At 40.6% G+C, this 13,950-nt stretch overlaps 2 protein-coding genes across 3 annotated transcripts in view; one reads left to right on the top strand and one right to left on the bottom strand.

Moving 5' to 3' along the window:
- CLHC1 (clathrin heavy chain linker domain containing 1) overlaps positions 1-5,119 on the bottom strand; it is a gene marked incomplete at its 5' end in the record, with an annotated part of 32,093 nt that extends 26,974 nt beyond the window's left edge. The window contains 2 exons of one of the 2 annotated variants that reach the window (XM_079721269.1): positions 806-993; positions 4,928-5,119. In XM_079721269.1, the coding sequence (XP_079577395.1) occupies positions 806-993; positions 4,928-5,104 (365 nt within the window). The remainder of the gene's footprint in view (positions 1-805; positions 994-4,927) is intronic. The other variant, XM_079721270.1, reaches the window with a different exon arrangement.
- A 5,852-nt stretch (positions 5,120-10,971) lies between these two features.
- RPS27A (ribosomal protein S27a) lies at positions 10,972-13,471 on the top strand. The gene is made up of 5 exons (XM_079720842.1): positions 10,972-11,036; positions 11,519-11,573; positions 11,981-12,066; positions 12,779-12,910; positions 13,286-13,471. Exons 1-5 carry the CDS (start codon positions 10,989-10,991, stop codon positions 13,433-13,435), a joined length of 471 nt encoding a protein of 156 aa, XP_079576968.1. The 5' UTR covers positions 10,972-10,988; the 3' UTR covers positions 13,436-13,471.
- Positions 13,472-13,950: the final 479 nt, after the last annotated feature.

The raw sequence follows: 13,950 nt of genomic DNA, 5'->3' as shown, positions 1-13,950 counted from the left end.
ATGGGGAGGATTCCCCAGTAGACTACACCCCTTGGGCAGATAGATTCTGGGCTCTGTCTTTTGTCCCCTGTGCCACAGACTAAAAACTAAAGCTTATGGCCACGAGTTTTAATAAATGCTTTCAGGGTCAAAGAAGCTTTAGTGCTTCTCTATCTTTTGTCTTCTGTTATGACTTTGCCCTAATATTTCTGTCGCTACCCTGTCAGCTTCCTGTTACTTTTGGAAAAATTTTTTTTTACCATCTTATGTAGCGTATTGCCCCAATAGGAAGATCTATCCCAACATCTAGCAAGCCACATTACCAGAAGTGGAGGTCAAATTTTACATAATTTTCCACATTGACTTGAAATTATCTATAAGAATAATTTACCCATCAATTACCAAATGGAACACTGAAAATCTGAGACTACTTAACAAGAGTAAGCATTTTATCCTCTCCCAGTAGGTTATTTACCTTTGTGCATCAGAGCATTAAGTGCTCTATTTCAGATGGTAATCATGAAATTGTACTATTAAACCTTCCATGCAAGAAATCACCTGGAGCAATTATCTGTATCCCTCATTTTATGATACTACAATGTGCCTCCAATTATCCTAAGAGATATTATAAAATTCTCAAACAGAATTAGTATTATTTTTCAAGTAAAAATATAGTAATTTCAATAGGAAGGGTAACATAAAAACATGGCTTTAAAATAAAATTGAAATTGAAAAAGACTAAGAACCACTGGTTATAGTTACAATGGCTAGTTAATATAACCAAGTAACAATTATCACCTTTTGGGCTACTTACTAATATACTTACTTTGCTTTAAGTTGAGTTATTCTTTTCCTGTGATATACCAATGTTGTGGGCTCTCCTGCCAAAACTTTAAGTTTTCCATAAAGATAAAATGCAGTTCTTTGGCTTTTCTTTATTGTCTCAATAAAACCATCGTATTCTTTTTTGATTGAAGTAAGAATGGATTTGTATGCAGTGACATACTCTATTACCTAAAATATGATTTTTCTAGAAGACTATGGATCAAAAGACTTGCAAATATAGATTATAGATTTTTTTAATGAAACATGATGGGCAATTAGAAATCTAAAATTTTACAAATTTGAGCTTGCATTCATATGCAAATACCACTATTAAAGACAGTTAATTGTTATTGAATATATGCTCTTTTTGAATCATTACAATCCCGTGGGCTTAAATATGAGAGAGAAAAAAAAAACATGTTTTTTGCTCTACTAGGAATTAACACATACATTATATGAGGTCAGATAAAACCAATACCAGATCTAATTATCCCAATTTTGGATCTCTTAAATACTATTACATATCGTCCCTCACTACCTCCAAGTCTAGTCTCTGATTTCATTCAGACCTTAAAATCCTGGACTCCCTTCACTTCCCTGTTTTTCTAACCCATCTGCTCCTACTAGCTGATCAATACTCTCAATTCCAGACTGCATTTCTAATCCCAAGATGTCAAGTGCAACTGGAGAAAACCCTTCATACCTTACATTCATGGTTTACAATGGTGTTTAAGAACATAATATCTTTGGAACGATAATGGAAGAGAATAGAAACCTACAGAGAAGGAAAGGAAAACAGAAACCTACAGAGAAGGAAAACTACCTATCTCTGGATTGATAATAGAAGAAAATAGAAATCTACAGAGAAGGAAAGGGAAGTAGGGTCTCAGATGAGAAGGACCAGACTTTCCACTGTATACTCTTCTTACTGGTTCTTTTACTTTTCTTTTCTTTTTTTTTTTTTCCTGGTTAATCCTGTGTAGGCATTACCCATACAAAAAAACAATAATAACTAAGGAGCACTTTAAAGAAGTTAAAAAACAAAAAAAGTTAAAAATAATTTATGGTTGCCAAATTCTGCTCACAAGGATTTTGGAAGGTGTCAAGGCATATAAAGAATAGATGTGATCAATCCACAGTTTTCTCTGAAAGATACAATTACGCTTCTACCCTTACTATATCTCTAGTCTCTGGTATATCACACTGTTAGCTAGAAAATACCTGGAAAAAATCATCCAGGAAGACATCTGGTCTATCAAGAAATGGTATAAGGAGGGGAGTTCCCTGGTGGCCTAGTGGTTAGGATTCGACGTTTTCACTGCCGTGGTCTGGGTTCAATCCCTGGTAGAGGAACTGAGATCCTGCAAGCCATGCGGGCCAAAAAAAAAAATGGTATAAGGAGATAACTGATCAATGCCAAGCACCAGGAAAGGATATCTGAATGGGAGATACTGGTCATCTTTTTGACATGACCATACTACCTATCCACCCAAAGGACTGCCACCCAGCAACTTTCAATAAAATTGAGGTGATTAATCTGTGGTCTTCCAAATTAAATACCCCACGGTTCCTGGCCATCCTCCACTCCACAAGCCTCCATGATGTGCTGCAACAATTCAAGACGACTCAGATATGTTAATGGATAGAAAACAGACTTGTAGTAACATCATGATCAGCTCCCATATGGGAGAAATAGAAGAAATAGATTTCAGAACACCCATAGGAATCTTTAAGAATGCACAGAAAATGCATTAAAGTAAAGGAGGGAAACTTGTATGCCAGAGGTAGAACAGTTTTGCTTGGTCCACAAAATATTTTAAAATTTAGGAAATTTCACCCAAAACCCAAATTTTCAGCTTCTCTTGAAAACTGAAAAATATACCAACGTGGAACCCCCATTCCTTAATGGCAGTAATCAGCTGGAGCTTCAGATTGGATTGGTTTTTCATTTTACCACAGTCCCCGTGATTCCTTATTCTGTTAAAGCCAGTACACTTAACTCTTTTATATGACCTTCTTGGCCTCTAGGGATTCAAGTTTCAGACTCTGGTATTAAGGTTTCCATTAACATCCCCCCCCCCCCCCAAAACAGAGCCATCCTTACCAGGTACAGGGATCTGAGGGAGAGGAGGAATGGTATCCATTCCACCTCAGCACCTACACACGAATATACACTATTTGTACAACCCACTACCAGGATGCAAGAGGCCAGTCACTTTCCGGAGTCCAATTACCTCCATAATTCACCCGTATCTGTTGAAGCTCACTCTTCCTAGCTTTGGTTTTCTTTGCTTACTAAGTCCTTTGCTTACTAAGTCCTTGGCTCTCTCTGCAACGTACCCTCAACTCTCGTTACACAGCCTCAGGTCCTCCTTGCTTTGATTTAGGCATGGTTCTCTAGGCCAAATCCTCTATCTTTGATTTTAAACAGAATTTGGTATTTGTTCTCTGGTTCTAAGTACTCAGAGATGCAAGCTGACACTTTCATCTTTTGCCCAACCAGATCCTTCCAAGAGAGAAGGAAGATTAGAGAAGGCGGGCATTAATAGTTTATTAACAATCAAATGTGTTGGAATAACATGAAAATGGAAAGGCAGATTATCTTATTGAGAAGCTAGAATAAAAGTTTCTCTAAGTACCAAATGATTTCTATTTCAGATCCCCTCTCAGTCCTGAAGAATAGGATACTTCACAATGTACAAATGTACAATTTATAACTGTACAATGTACAAACAGTCCAAATGGAAATCCTGGGGTGTAGGGAGAAAAGGACTAAAGATACAGAAATTATCTTTTATTTAATTCCATGTCTTTTCTCTAAGAATTAAATTTACCAAAGCTCCTCCAAAATGACTTCACTATAACTATACTAATTTAAAGCAGAGAGCTCTTCATGTAAGAAAACTTCTGACAAGTGTTAGCATTTGGACATGCAAAGATAAGTATGTTACAATCATGATAACTTTCCTTTGCTGATTTCACACAAGTAGAGTCTCAACATGATTCTTGATATTTATAAAACCTATTCAATACACTACCTTCACTATCTTTAAATATTCACCTAATACAGTCCTTAATGACTAAATCACCAAAACAATTTCATTGATCATAACAACTTACAAAATGAAGATAATCTGCCAGTGTACCAGTTCCAAAAGACAGATTTTCCAGATGATTTAAAGGAAGAAAAGAGTCTTTTTTTCCATTTTATACTTTTATGGATATGCATCAATTTTCTTAATTCCACTTGTAGGTATATATCACTACTTTGTGTTCACTTTTCCTTAGAGTGAGGCACTAAATTTTTATTTAGAGGAGAAATAAGACTCAGTGTGTAATGTTTAAAATTTAAACAAAACACTGAGTTCCTATTTTGCCTATGGCTGTTTTACTCAGAGACCAATAGTTTACAGAAGTCTTCACATAAGTAATTATTTCTTCTAGGTAAGGAGGAAAGAGTGCTGACTTCACTAATTTTACTGTCAGGGCATCTTACGTGGATAAAAAAAAAAGTGAGATAAAAAAATGAGGATCAGTGGCCATATTGCAATTGTTTTTAAGGAAAAGCAGGTATTTCTAAAACCTTGAAAAGCAAAATCAAATGATACATAAAGCCGCAGCATTTTCTGACCTCCATATTTCCAACATTCAGTGCAGTTAAACTCCTTGTTTACCATGCCTATCTAGACCTCTAATCTACAAGGAGTCTCAATTTAATATGCTAGATCAAATCTAAACCAAGATTTTAATTATACCACAAACCAACCCAAAACAACAAAGAACTACCAGGTTCGTGCTTACAGCCCAATTCCTAACAAATCAGATAATGATTTGAGAAGGAAGGTCAAAATGATATTAGAGGGCACAGCTAGGTGGTTGTTCAAAAACTGATAGTCTGCACTTAAGCTACAATAACTGAAACTCTCATTAACTGTCTAGTAATATAAATCCAGTATTGCATTTTCCCCATTCATCCCTTTCTGACAAATTGGATGAACTTCTCAAAACTGACAAATGGAATGTAGTCAAACAAGCAGTGGTGTTACTAAGGCAGGAATATTAGTTGTCAAGATAGACCATTTCTACTACATAAAAACTCTATTGTCTTAAAGCATTACGATACCTTATCAAAAACGTTTCGGTATATGACGTAATATTCATCAGCAGGTCCTTCCTCATTACAGCCCACTCTTTCAGTTTCTGTAATTATGTATCTTTGCATTCTTTCCAAAAATTCCTTGTCACTTCTACTAATGATAGGAGGGAGAACTGCATGTTTATTTATTTCTTGGACGGACATATGTCACAGTCTGCACACCTGTTCACCAGAGAAGAGTCTTGACTTGCTTTTGCAACAAAGCCAAAACTTTGATAAGCCTGAAAGAAAAAGACCATCAATTAATCTAAAGCTTAAAATAAATTAAGTCAAATATTGATCTAAATAAAACGTCTATTTGTTTCAGAAAAAAAAAAGTCTCATGGATCTCTGAAATAAATATTTCAACCTATTAATTAAAAGGTCTGATCATTCTACTACCATGTGCTATACTATACCTCTGGGATAGAATACCAGTCAATAAAGAACTCATTTCTTACTAAACAAGTATATGTATTATATGATTGAATGGTTTCTTTAACTCAACACTTTCTAACAGAAGGTTTATTAGCATTTTCTTTATTTGTTTCATGTGGGAAAACTAGTTTGGAGGCCTCCTGATGAAGCAAACAAGGTCAAATACTTCTCTACACATGTACCTACCTGGCCCAGTCACAGTTATCCAACACACAATAGCTATAAATAATTCATGAATTTATTTTTATGATGAATTTTATTATAATTCTTATCTTTACTATGAACGTACTAACTGAAAAGTAAGAAGTCAGAACTTCTGCTAAAATCTGTACATCAGTGATGTCAAAGATAACAAACTGTACCTTTCTGAGTGAGGTTTTCAAGCAGCTATATTTCACTGCTCTTTTAGTAAAGAATCATTATCCAACTAGAGTTGGATACAAAAGTTGGTTCCTGAGATCTATTCACATCAACATTAAACAGAACCCATGATTTGCTTAAAAATGTGTGGCAAGGTAAAACATTTTAACTCCCCTCATTCCCATCACAGAAGTTTATACTCATGGTATAAAATTTGGAAAATATAAACTAAATTTGGAAAATTAATGAAAAACCAAAAATCATCCAGAATCCCACCACCCAAAAATAATGACTACTTAATATGGTGTATTTCCTTCCAATGCTTATAATTATAAAAATTAGGATCACACTCTATACTCAGTTTTGTATCCTATTTTTTCATTTAATATTAAAAGCAGTTTTCCATGTTGTTAAATATTATAGTTTTCAAAAACATGACTTCTAATGATTGCATAGTACTTCATGGTATGATACACAATAACTTACTTAACCATTCCCCACCTGTTGGATATTTTCACTATTATAAATAACGTTGTGATGAATAAATGCCTAAATCAATTTTACCGTGTTTTGGCAATATAATTGACACCTAGTTATCTAAAATAACATATATGGCCAATAAATACTGCCCATAGGTCATATATTGGAGGAAGGAGACACCAAAATAATTTCAAAGTTTAAAAGACCTAATTTATCTTTATATTGATGAACTGGATAATGAGAAATCAATTTATAAGTGAACATAAAGTAGTTCCAACAAAGCAATAATCCATAAATGGATCAACAGTTTTCCCAAATAAGAAATCAATTTCTTTATTCATTCATTCAACCAATATTTACTGAGTATCTATTAAGTGCCAGGCATTGTTTTATAGCTAGAGATTCAGCATTCCCCATTATCCTTCCCCATCCACATGCACTCCAGTGCATAATACAGTTATAAATGAGATAAAGTCCCTGGCTCCTTGATAGCTTACAATCTATTAAGGGAGACAGACAGACTATAAATAATGTTATTTCCAGGAACTCCCTGGCGGTCCAGTGGTTAGAGCTCAGCGCTTTCATTGCCGTGGACCCAGTTCAATCCCAGGTCGGGGAACTAAGATTTTGCAAGCTGAGCAACGCAGATGGGGGAAAAAAAAAAAAGGTAATTTCAGATAGTAAAAGACAAAAGTCAAAGGAGGTAGGAATGGGTGTGATCACTGGGGAATGGGTGGTCACATCTGAACACCAGTGGCTTCCTATTACCCTTAGGATAAAATCCAAGTTCCTTTCCTTAGTCTATGAATGCCCTATAGGAACCAGGGACTTTTTCTCTGACCAAATCTAGTCTTTTCATGCCCCTGTCCTCCTCATAACCCTCATCCACTCCTATAAACTTGCTCTCTTACCCGAGGGTCTTGCATAATTCTCTCCCCATCTCTGCATTCCCTTCCCGCATCCTCACCCTCTCCTCCTCCATAAGATACACACAGTACTTCACTCTCATTTACTTGGCTTTGATTTATTTTTCAGATCTCAGCCTATACAGCTCCAGGAAAGCTGCCCTGGATTCCCTTAAATTTGATCAAGTACCACTGCTATGTTCTCCCACGTACTGTGCACTTCCTCTATCATGATATTATCACTCAGAATTCTGGTTATATTCTCTCAGTAGGCTCTAAATTTGATAAGATCAGGAACCAAAATGTTCTCATTCCCCATCTTCCTTCCCCACCCATATGCACTCCAGTGCATAATACAGTTGCTAGCAGAGCACATGCACCACCCACCCATCCCCCCAAAAAAGAAAGTTGATTATTAATCAGTAATCACTGAGCAATAATCTGGTCTGCTCAGAAGACATGACTTGTGCCCTCAAATCAGAACACAGCTAAAGTGATTGTTCCTCAGCATCTACAAAATGCCACTGAGTTACACAGACCAACTCAGATTACCTTGCACTCAACTCATTCAAATTAGGCACTTAGGGATACAGAGGAAACAAGTCACAAGGGTTCCTATACAAGTATTGATTCTAGTTAAATGAACCTCTGCCACAGAGCAGAGAAGGCAGTGTGACCAGTGGGCACAACGGGCTACAAAAGCCCAGAGGGGCATCTCACTAGTCTGTGGGAGAGGGCAGGGAAATATTAGGGAAAACATCTCATGAAACAACATCCAGGACAATGCTTAATCTGTGCTGCATTTATTTATTCAATAAATATTGGGGGGGGCACCTACTGTGTGTCTGCCGCTATTCTAGGCACTAGTACTAAACAAAACAAAGTCCCTAACTTCCCAGAGGTTACATTCAAGTAATGAGACAGAAGACACACAAGTAAAAAACAGTATAACAGATGGGGGTAAGTTGTATGGGGAAAAATAAAACAAGGAAAGGGGTATAGAGAGTAAGAAAGGTGGGAGGGTGCCATTTTACATAAGGCATTAAGTCAGGAAAGAGAATAGCCCTCACTGATAAGGTGACATTTCAGAAACCTGAAAAAAGCAGGTAACGTAGATTCCTGGGAGGAGAGTGGGTGAGGCAGAGAGAGATGTAAGTCCAAAGGCCTCAAGGCAGGATAGCATATCTGCCAGCAAGAAGGCCAGGAAGACTAGAAGAGAATGAGAAAAGGAGAGAAGAAAGATGAGGTCAGAGAGGTAGCTGCCAGATCATGTAGAATATAGGGCCTTGAAGGTAGGAGCACTACCAGCCCATGGGGCACCTTTGTGCAGGTTAGAAAAAGATGCTCCTTTCTCTGGGCAGACTTGGCAAGAGGAGCAATGAGCTGAATTGTGGCCTCCAGTCATTCCAGTGTGGGAGTGACAGCCTTGCTTATAGGAACTTAGGCTTAACTCAGAGCGAGATGAAAGCCATTGGAGAGCTCTGGGCAGAAGAATGACAGCTGACTTCCATTTTCAAAGAATTGCTCTTGCTGCTCTGTGAAGACAAGTGTCAAAGCCAGAAGAGCTACTGGGAGGCTACTACAATAGTCCAGATAAAAGATAACAGTGGCTTGAATCAGTGTGGTAGCAGAGATGGTGAGAAGTGTTCTGCATATACATTAAAAGTAAAACCAAGATTTGCTGAGGGATTCGATGTGGGTATGAGAGAACAGTCAAGGATGACCATAAAGTTTTTGGCCTCAGCGATCGAAAAGATGAAATTGCCATTTATGAGATGGGAATATCAATTTCATAAGATCAGGAGTTTGGGCCTCCCCGTTAGACATGTTGAAGTTCAGGTGAGTCTGAGTGAGAAATAAGTTTATAAGTTATATGCATATAAATAACATTTAAAAGTTATGAGACAGAATGGAAAATGATCTGGGAAATGTAAACAAAGCAGAGGTCTAAGGACTGGGCATTGGGGGCACTCCAAAGTTTAGAGGTCTGGTAGATACGGAGGAAGCAACAAAACAGCCTGGAAAAGAGCATCCAGGGAGATGGAAGAAGAGAGGTGGAAGTCAGGTGAAGAAAGTGTTTCAAAGAGGAAAGAAATGATCAACTGTGTCAAATGCCGCTGCTAGATCAAATAAGATTAAATGGCCATTGAATTTAGCAACACGGAGGTGATTAGTAACTACAAGAGCTATTCCACTGGAATGGTGGAGACAGAAGCCTGATAGGAGTGGGTTCAGTCAACGGAAGGAAAAGAATTAGAGACAATGAGTATAGACAACTCTTTCGAGGAGTTTTTTTTTTTTTTGTAAAGGTGGAGATTAGCCAGCAGAATATGGTAGGAGAGCGTTCCACAGAGAAGAAACGTTTTCTTCAGAAGTGCCAAAGCATGAAAGAGCTTGTCAGGAACTTCAATTAGCTCAATGATAAGTGAGTAATGGGTTTGGCAGACCAGGCTGTAAGGAAGGCAGAGGCTGACTATCACACTAAGGAATTTGGATTTTATCTTGAAGGTGAAGTAGCATTAATGACATAATCATTTTTACTTTTTATAATATGTTGGAGGCAAAAGTGAAGGTGGGTTAGAAAAAGACTGGGGACAGAGAAAATTAAGGAGCCTGAATTGGGGGATGGAGATGCAGAGAGGAGGGGGGCACAGAGAGATAGAGAAGACATTAGGAAGGTGCACGCACAGGATTCTGTGGTTGCACAGCGGCGAAAGGCCAAGGGAAGGGAGTTAACCCGCCCGCCTTGCCAGGACAGTCCCCCACCCATACTCCCAAAACTTCCTCTTAGGACTTTCACCACAACTCCCAACTCCAAACTTGGGAATTCTACAATAAATAAACCTTTCCGCGGGTTTCCTTCCCATGTGGCCTCATTTGAAAATTTGAAAACTCCTGACATTTTCAACATATTAAACCGTTTCACACTGCGTAGTGACATATATGACAGAACCTTCCTTAAACTAGGAGAACATCCGGGGCTGAAGGCGGGGAGGGGCTACAGGGCGAGACAAGGACGGACAAGAGGTTTTGAGGATACCACCTATTTTTCAGCTTGCCTGGAGTTGGCCACAGGTGTGCCCTTCCCTTGAAGGCCCAGGGGAGCGTCTGGTGGTAGATCGCTGATCATCCGCCCCTCACCGCCTCAGTAAGTGGGTGATGACACTTTCGGTCCCCCACTCTTCCCCAGCCTCTTAACCTTCCCTCCTAGTCACTTCCGACCCGTTTCCACCTTCCCCGAAACCATTACTGCACTTCACCCTCGCTCGCTCCTCACCTTAACCCCTTCCTCCAAACCCCGACGCCAGGGATAGGCGATAGTAACTAGGGAGCCCGAGGCTGTGGAACTGCATCTTGGGACGAGTAGTCCTAGAGAAAAGAAAGCAGCGGAAAACTACAATTCCCAGAAGACACTTCCATTTCCTCCGTTTTCCTCATGAGGCCCCCCTCAACCCCACCCCCTTTTAAAGACCCTCTTAGCCACGTCAACTACGGTGGAAAATTCTTTTAAAGACATTTTTAAGTTGCTTAAATCCGCTACTTCAAGAGCGTTCTGAAAGCTAAAGTGAGAAATAAGCCAGGCTACCGGGAGGAGAAATGACGTCACTATCTCGTCTGGCACGTGACTGGACAGCCGCTGCGACAGCGCTCAGGCATTTGGCGTGGCCGCCTAGGAGGCGGGGCCTCCGCGGGGGCCCCGGGAAAGCCCGTGGGCCGGCGTGCTGCCCTTCTTTTCGGATCCGCCATCTGCGGTGAGTATATGCTCTCGGCCGTCCTTCGGCCCGCGGCCGGTCATCGCGCCTCCTTTATCCCCAACCTCACCCGTTTCCTCCTTTTCCTCACCCTCAGGTGGCGCCGCCGCCAAGATGCAGATTTTCGTGAAGACCCTGACGGGGAAGACCATCACTCTCGAGGTACGGGCCAGGCGGTGGGAGAAGCCGCGGCCTGAAGGAGGGGGGCGGTCTGAGGCGGGTTTCGGCACGCGCGCTGTTTTCCGCCTTAGAATTCGTTTCCGAGCCTGGGTTCTAAAACTTGGCCGTAAAGGGAGGGTTGTTTTGCTGAGCTGGGGATTAGGGCAGGTTTCCGATGCCTAAAGTCCGAGTTTGTCGCCTCTGGTAGTTCCCGCCAGGTAGCCGCTGCCGGGGTCGCGAGGTGGGAGGGTGGCGTCCTCCGCAGGTGGGCACGAGCACTTGTGGCTCGGCCGCCGCCGCCGCCCGGGCCTGGGGGAGGGAGCATGCGCGCCGGGGAGCCTGTCTCCAGCTGCGTGAGCCAGAGGCTCTACTAGGTAGGCTTCAGCCCCCACCGGCTCGGCTCCCTGATAATCTTCCAACTGAATGGAGTGATTACTCTAGTTCCTGATTGTGTTACCTATACGTTTGCACTTCAAAACTTCTAGGTCGAACCCTCGGATACAATAGAAAACGTAAAGGCCAAGATCCAGGACAAGGAAGGCAAGTTAATATTTTCTGATTCAGAAAAACTAACCTGCAGAGGCTCTGTCAGGCGCTAGACGTACCTGCTCTTTGTGGGGTGGGAAGAGGTCGGATTGACAAAAATGCTTTTGGAATAACACAGTAGACAGACGTTTATCAGCGTGGAGCCAAGCTGTAGTACCTTTCACGTGTGTGATTTTGGACGTGCTAGTTAATTTACACATGTATACTCATCTGTAAAGTGGTTAACATGTATTAGGATTAAATGAGATAAACCGTTTAAACATTTACAATTATACTTTCCCTGTAGTAAGAACTCACTGAGGGATGTTAGTACCATTTATTTGATTCAAGATTATAAATCTTGAGCAGATATGCTTGTTTTGCAGTCGCTTAATTTGTTTGTTCAACTTGTTTCCCATTAGGAATTCCTCCTGACCAGCAAAGGCTGATCTTTGCTGGCAAGCAACTGGAAGATGGACGTACTTTGTCTGACTACAACATTCAAAAGGTCTGTTTGGAGGAAAGCAGCCCTTTAAGTATAGTTTATTTTTTTATTTTTGCTTGTGTTGGGTCTTTGTTGCGGCATGTGGGCTTTCTCTAGTTGCGGCAAGCGGGGGCTACTCTTCGTTGTGGTGTGCGGGCTTCTCGTTGCGGAGCACAGGCTCTAGGCATACAGGCTTCAGTAGTTGTGGTGCATGGGCTCAGAAGTTGTGGCTCGCAGGCTCAGCAGCTTTGGCCACGGGCTTAGTTGCTCCGCGGCATGTGGGATCGTCCTGGACCAGGGCTTGAACCCGTGTCCCCCTGCATTGGAAGGTGGATTCTTAACCACTGCGCCACCAGGGAAGTCCCTTAAGTATGAATATTTGTATCTTTGGAAATTTTGACTAATACTCAAAAAGTGGGGAGAATAGCATTAGATTAGCAGTAGATTCCCAGGTGATTTCTACACCACCATTTGAGAAGTGCTGCTGTAGTCTTCTACATTTTGGATTTTGCGTATTGCATCCCATGGTGTAATTTAACGTGTTCCTTAATCTCTATGAGCTAAGAGTTTATATAGGAATCAGATACCTCTTTTTTTCTAAGACTCCCCCATCTGTGGGTGTACTTCCTGTCATATCCAGTTAGAATATGCATAATGCTGGTTGTCCATTCTCCACGGAGCACTAGCATTAATGTAACCATTTTTAAAGGCTGTTTTGTTCTCTGTTCAATAACAGGAGTCCACTCTTCATCTTGTGTTGAGACTTCGTGGTGGTGCTAAGAAAAGGAAGAAGAAGTCTTACACCACTCCCAAGAAGAACAAGCATAAGAGAAAGAAGGTTAAGCTGGCTGTCCTGAAATACTATAAGGTGAGCCAAATTATTAAAAATAATTTATCTCTGGTTTGAAACTCTTTAAAAGTTTGGGGTTTTTTCCTGTTTGGTATTTGAATAAGCTCTATATAATGGGGTTTACCTCTAGCTACTTTATTCCAAACTAAGTTTCTGATTTTGAAGTCAGATCTGGGTTCAGATCTTAATTCTGTCCACCTCTTGCAAGGCTGGGCTTTGAAAACTCTGAACTTTTTTGTTGTAGTAACTATTGGTGAGAATTTGGGGTGCTTCGGTTGATAAGTACTAAGAAATATCACTTGTGTGATTAAAAGGTTAAATATTTTGAGTCATTTAAGCTAGACTTCACAATATGTTGTAAGGTTATCTTAACAGCAAGTTTATGCTTTTTAGGTGGATGAGAATGGCAAAATCAGTCGCCTTCGTCGGGAGTGCCCTTCAGATGAATGTGGTGCTGGAGTTTTTATGGCCAGCCACTTTGACAGACATTATTGTGGCAAATGTTGTCTGACCTATTGTTTCAACAAACCAGAAGACAAGTGATTGTATATTGGTTAATAAAAGACATGAACTAATGAACTAACGTTTAAATGTTGAGTTTTATTCCAGTGATTTTAAAAGTGGGTTTTAAGCATTAAATTAATGCACTATTTTCTTAGGTAACCTGTACTTGGCAGAATTATGTTGTATTTGATACCAGCTGTCTAGATACAGGCCAGTTTCTTTGTACCTCAGCAGTATTGACTTTTTTTTTTTTTTTTTTTTTTTTGCGGTACGCGGGCCTCTCACTGTTGTGGCCTCTCCTGTTGCGGCGCACAGGCTCTGGACGCGCAGGCTCAGCGGCCATGGCTCACGGGCCTAGCCGCTCCGCAGCATGTGGGATCTTCCCGGACCGGGACACGAACCCGTGTCCCCTGCATCGGTAGGCGGACTCTCAACCACTGCGCCACCAGGGAAGCCCCCAGTATTGACATTTTTGACGGATAATTCTTGGTTGTAGGGACTTTCCTGTGTATCATAGGGTGGTGAACAGCAACCTTGGTCTGTACCCACTTGCT

Source organism: Hyperoodon ampullatus, assembly GCF_949752795.1.
Source record: "Hyperoodon ampullatus genome assembly, chromosome: 15".
Classification (NCBI taxonomy): Eukaryota; Metazoa; Chordata; class Mammalia; order Artiodactyla; family Ziphiidae; genus Hyperoodon; species Hyperoodon ampullatus.
This window is presented reverse-complemented; position numbering and strand designations above follow the sequence as displayed.

Coding starts and splice junctions, on each gene's coding strand:
- RPS27A (XM_079720842.1), top strand. CDS start 10,989: ATGCAGATTTTCGTGAAGACCCTGACGGGGAAGACCATCACTCTCGAG. Junction 11,574..11,980: donor CAAGATCCAGGACAAGGAAG/GCAAGTTAATAT, acceptor GTTTCCCATTAG/GAATTCCTCCTGACCAGCAA. Junction 12,911..13,285: donor CTGTCCTGAAATACTATAAG/GTGAGCCAAATT, acceptor TATGCTTTTTAG/GTGGATGAGAATGGCAAAAT.